Below are 5,588 nucleotides of genomic sequence, written 5' to 3'. Positions count from 1 at the left end.
TTTTTTTTTTTTGGAGACAGAGTTTCACTCTTGTTGCCCAGGCTGGAGTGCAATAGTGCGATCTCAGCTCACCGCAACCTCCACCTCCCGGGTTCAAATAATTCTCCTGCTTCAGTCTCCCAAGTAGCTGGGATTATAGGCATGCACCATCACACCTGGCTGATTTTGTATTTTTAGTACAGATGAGATTTCTCCATGTTGGTCAGGCTGGTCTTGAACTCCCAACCTCAGGTGATCTGCCCGCCTTAGCCTCCCAAAGTGCTGGGATTACAGGCGTGAGCCCCCATGCCCGGCCTTCTCTCAAAGTTTTAAAGCACTACAAAAGAGTAGAAATAAGACCACCCTTCATCCAATCCTCCCACCACATCTTAGAGCTAAGGAAGGACATTGCTGATTCTCTCATGTCACAAACCCGAAAGCAGGCTCAGAATGGTGAAGGGGCTGCCTGTGTACACCCAGCTGGTGATGGGGCCAGCCTGGCATCCACCCGAAGCTCCTACCCCTGGGTCAGCTAGTCTTAAGGGGAGACAGGGGTCAGGCCTTTGTGATCAGCATGGTGAAATTCTCCCTTCTATAAACAGCTCATCTTAGAAGAGCCAGGGTCACAGCCATTCGGAGGAAAGAAATGGGATCCTTGGTGCTGCCCACCACCAGGCCTGCAGCAGTCCCACAGCCTTCCGTACCGACGACCATGATGTTGAAGTCGAAACCGGTCTTCATGGTCTTCTTGCGCATCTGCTCAATGATGGTGTCAATGCCGATGTAGCCCAGCAGGTTGGAGTTGATGCTCACGGGCTTCATGGGCACCGCTGGCTTAGGCCTGGGCTCAGGCACCAGCTCTGACATGGCTGCGTCCGTCCTGGTCTCTGGGAGCCCTGCAGAGCCAAGGTGGGAGAGGTCGGAGGGGTGATCAGGAGGACAACAGAAGTCACATGGAAACCATGGAATTTTTCTCTTGCTACAGAATCATACAAAGTTGAGCCTGGAAAGGATCTTAGTATCATCCAGTCCAGGTCCCTCATTTCATAGACAAAGAGACTGAGACCTGGAGGAGAAAGAACTCAACTAAGAACACAGAGCAGGTCAGAGGCAAAATCTGGGCCAGTGCCAGGTTCTCTGGTTGCTGGGCACTTTCAAATGTACCTCACGCTCTGAAGCCCACATCTGTGCGTCTAACCCAGGGGCTTCTCCATCTTGGCACTAATGACATTTGAGTAATTCTTTATCGTGGGAGGCTGTCACGTGCATTACAGGATGATTAGTGGCACCCCTGACCTTAGTAGCCCCCCAGGTTGTGACAACACAAAATGTCTCTAGACAGTACCAAATGTCCCCTGGGAGGCACCATTGCCCTGGCTGAGAACCACTGGTCTAGGAAACGTGTGGGGTTATTCAGACATGAGTTGTGCCTCCCTCCCTGAATAAAGGGCAAAGACGTTTTAGGATCTTGCACTAACATCTATTAACTGTCACTGACCTCAGCTGCTTCATCTTTTAGAAGCAAACAGGGCTACCCTTCTCTGAAAAGTGGCCATCACTCTCGTCTCCCAGCCTCGATGTCCTCTCTGTACCATGAGCACCACTGCAGAGTAGGGGGTCTGTGCCTGGAGGAGCCCAGACACCCTCCCAGCCATTGTTCTGAATCTGTGGGACCAGTGGGGAGGGGATAAGAACCAAATGAGGGCATCACTTGCCTAAGAGGACACAGTGTGCTCTTGGAGTGGTGGATGGCACATGAAAGAGGAGGCTGAGGAACCAACCCCTCCCTAGTGAGGAAGGGCAAACATCTCCCTGGGTTTAGTGGATCATGGGTGTGTTCACACACAGGAGAAATTTTTGGGTTTTCTTATCAGGCCACTAGCCACCAGGGCAGGTTCTAGAATAGAGCAGTTCCATTTCCCCATCCATACGATTGGGGTGTGGGGTGAAGTGGAAAGAGCCTGGCTCTGCTACTTCTCAGCTTTGTGGACTTGGGAAGACCACCTCCCCACTATGAGCCTGCATCCCCCTCTATAAAATGGTAGGATCATCACTAAGACTGTGGTGAGCATTCATGAGACTTAATGCTTAGAAGCACTGAGCAATGGCCGGGCGCAGTGGCTCACGCCTGTAATCCCAGCACTTTGGGAGGCTGAGGCAGGCGGATCATGAGGTCAGGAGTTCAAGACCAGCCTGATCAACACAGCGAAACCCCGTCTCTATTAAAAATACAAAAATTAGCCGGGCATGGTGGCGGACGCCTGTAATCCTAGCTACCGGGGAGGCTAAGGCAGGAGAATTGCTTGAAATTGGAAGATGGAGTTGCAGTGAGCCGAGATTGTGCCACTGCACTCTAGCCTGGGAGAAAGAGTGGAACGCTGTCTCAAAAAAAAAGAAGAGGCACTGAGCAATAGGTCCCAGACCCTTTCGCCCCAGCCCCTTTCAGGTCTGTAGGGGAAATGAAACAGTACATGTGAAAGCATTGGTTAAAGGAAGGTGTCCCCAGATGCCAGTTACACAAGCATGGTTATTGGACTCCATGTGCTCTTGAGGACACCTTCCAGCTCTGCCGTTCTAGAATCCTATGTTTCATGACTAACACCCTGCAGAGTCTCAACCTTACAGGGAGGCCTGATGGAGCAGCAGATGGAGGAGAGGGAGAGGGGACAGGAGTGTTCCCTTCCCGCCCCTAAACCCAGCCAGGAGTCTACTCTCATCTCTCTCCACCTGGTCCTTCCACTGGTACTGGCAAGACTCTCTCTCCCAATGGGAAACCGTCCTTTCTTCTGTCACTCCCAGGCACAGACAAATCTGCCAAAGCCTCAGGACCTCCCCAGGGCCTGGCATGGCTCTCTCTTGCTTCCCAGGAAGCTGTTCCCAGCCAGGCAGCTCCACACGGCAGCAAGATTGGCTCAGCCCTGCAGCAGCTGACTCTCAGCAGCCTGGCCCTGCTCCTCCACTCTTGCACGTGGCTCACAGGCCCCACTCAGCACACCTGCACTGGGACCAATGCCCCATTTTTCCTGCCCAGCTGCTCACACAAGCTGGGCCTTTCCATTGCCCCTTATGCCTCTGCAGCTGAGCCCATTTGGTCTCAACCTGTGTTATAAGATAGAGCCACGTGGTTTTGGCGGGGGGTGATCTTATCCCCATTTTAGGTACTTGGAAAGTATGCCTTGTATTTACTATGAGAGGTTGTGTAAAGATTCCTATAAAGTGTTTGTTCTCACCATGGCCTGCTGAGCCCTGGCCTGTCAACTGCAGCATCCTAAAGGAGCACTCCCAAAAGATAGACCCTGATGGAGAGAGGGTCCTACCAGATTCCCAAGCAGCATCTAGGGGCTACCACAGGCCCGCTGCAGGACCAGGACCTGGTAGACCTCACTTTCATTCCCTCCAGCAAGCACATATGAGCACCCATTGTGTGCACGGTACAGAGTGCTGCTGCCAAGTCAGCCTCCCCACCACATACCAATGACATGCCAGTCACATGCTAACAAGCCACCCATCAGCCCCAAGTACAGAAAATACGTGCAGGTCACAGTGCCACAAGTTTTGCTGGAAGATCCTGTTCCCCCCTCCAACCCCGGCTCCCTCCTCCTCCTCCTCCTTCTCCTCCTCCTCCAGCATTCAGCCCCACTGCTACTCCCAGGAAAGCCTCTGCTTTGCCATCTGATGTGAATGGCCCTCTTCTGTACCCGCTGCAGGTATTCTGGTACTCATCACATTCATTCATTCATTCATTCCATCCCATGCAGGCCATTTCCTATGCTGTCAAATGGGGGTCTACACCAGCCAAGCCCTAGGCTAAATTCCAAGGACACTTATGTACCCCAGACAAGGTTGTTGCCCTCAAGTACCCACTGGCTGGTAAGGGTGCCTGACAAATAAAGACCTCTGGGGCACAGAACCAATGCTGCTCTGGAGCTGGATTCTGTAGCTCCATCCTCTGCCCCTACAGCTCCCCTGATCCCACCATGTCAACCTCAGATGGGCAGGTGACCCAGGCTTGAATCCTGGCTGGGTGACCCTGGTGAGCCTCATTCTCTGCTCAAAAAACTGGAGATAGAACCTACCTTGCTGGGTTGCTATGAAGGTTATATAGAATGAAGGATGTAAATTATCTGGCACAAATACATACTAGTTCTCACCCTTCTTTAGGGCAGGGCCATGTCTTATTGATCTCTGTGCCCCAGTCTACCTAGCATACCACACGCACTCCTCAATAAATGAATGAATGAATGATGAGTGAATGAGAGCTTCAGAGTGAGGCAGGTATCAGAGACATCACCTTTCTCTTCCCTCAGATGCTTCTCCCAGTGCAGAGCAGCTGACCCTCAGTGAGCAATGGCTGTTGTCTTGGCCACAGTCAAGAGAGTAGAATTGTTGAGACCTCCTCCCTCCTCTGCAACCAGGATTGGAGGGGGGCTCCCCAAGGATGGGGAAGAGCTCAGGTCGGGCTCACAGCAGGGTGCAGCTCAAGTCTGCCATCCTGGCTAGACAGTCCTTGGGGCCCCCCTCAGCTCCTGGCTCTCCCAGGGCCCCTGGAGAAGGGGGATCTGCCTGCAGCACCCTCTGCCAGAAGCTACTTGCCCCATCAGTGCTCCAGGGAGAGGCACCATCCACCTGACTGGGCGCAGCCAAGTCCCCCACAGAAACAGCCCCTCCATTCCCATGCTAAGCAAACACCCTGGCACTTCCTTTTACGGCCAAATGAATGGTTTTGGCTTTGTCTGGCCCAGGGACCCCACCCCTCTGTGGGAAGGTGGCAGCTGGGGGAGGGGACCTTTCCAAAATAGCACCTGCTTAGTGCAGGCCCCCCTCTTCCTTCCAGCCTGAAGGGGGATCTTCCTCAGCCCCTAGCAGCCTTCAAGACCCCACCACCCCCCACAGAGGCAATTCCAGCCCACCCCAGTTCCAGCCCTAGGCTCTGGGAAAAGGAATCACCGAAAGCTCTCTCAGTCCTTTCCCATTCGCAGGAGTGGAGGGCCCTGGGACACCCCTTCCCCCATCCCAGTCCTCCAGAGGCCAACGGGTTCCCTTGGAGACCACCAGCTGGTGCCTGTCTCAGCGTGTGCCTGTGGGGGTTGGGGGAGAGGGGACGTATGTATCAGTGAACAGGTCTCTCATCCGGCTGGCATGACCCTGGCACCTGTGCGTGGTGTGTGTGTGTGTGCGTGTCTTGGTGTACTCCAGCGTGGGGCTTTCTGTGCGCATCGGGGTCCCTGCTTGCGTGTCCGTGGGTCCCTGCGTCTCCCCGCGTCCTGTATCTGCCCCTCTGCGAGACTGTCTCCCTCGAGGTGGGTGCCACCGTGTGTGCGTGTGTCCGCGCATCTGTCACGGCGCGTGGGCTCCTCGGCGCGGAAACCCTCCCCCGGGAGCGCCTCCGGCCGCACTGGTCCGGGCCGCAGCCTCCTCCTGGCGGGTGCTGGTGGCCCGGTCGGCCGCCCTACCTTTGGACATGAATCCTCCTTTGTCTCCGTTCCTCCAGGGAGATGCTCCGGGCGCGGGGCTGCAAGGCTGAGCGGGGCGCGGGCTCCCCCGGGCCGAGCGGCCCCTGCAGCCGGGCCTCGCCCCTTCGCGCTGTCCTCCCACCCGCCCGGCCCGCG

At 55.1% G+C, this 5,588-nt stretch overlaps 1 protein-coding gene across 2 annotated transcripts in view; it reads right to left on the bottom strand.

The window, feature by feature from the left end:
- Nucleotides 1-5,582, bottom strand: part of LOC108543574 (neuronal-specific septin-3) — a 22,079-nt gene extending 16,497 nt beyond the window's left edge. For both annotated transcript variants that reach the window (XM_017894122.1, XM_017894123.1), the window contains exons 1-2: nt 5,433-5,582; nt 684-875 (exon numbers count right to left, since the gene is read on the bottom strand). In XM_017894122.1, coding sequence (XP_017749611.1) covers nt 684-875; nt 5,433-5,442 — 202 coding nt within the window. In that variant the 5' untranslated portion in view covers nt 5,443-5,582. The remainder of the gene's footprint in view (nt 1-683; nt 876-5,432) is intronic.
- Between the last annotated feature and the right edge of the window lie 6 nt (nt 5,583-5,588).

The sequence above is a fragment of the Rhinopithecus bieti genome, unplaced genomic scaffold, assembly GCF_001698545.2.
Source record: "Rhinopithecus bieti isolate Rb0 unplaced genomic scaffold, ASM169854v2 scaffold_25304, whole genome shotgun sequence".
In the NCBI taxonomy this organism is placed as follows: Eukaryota; Metazoa; Chordata; class Mammalia; order Primates; family Cercopithecidae; genus Rhinopithecus; species Rhinopithecus bieti.
The sequence above is the reverse complement of the archived record's forward strand: the minus strand, read 5'-3'. Positions and strand labels throughout refer to the sequence as shown.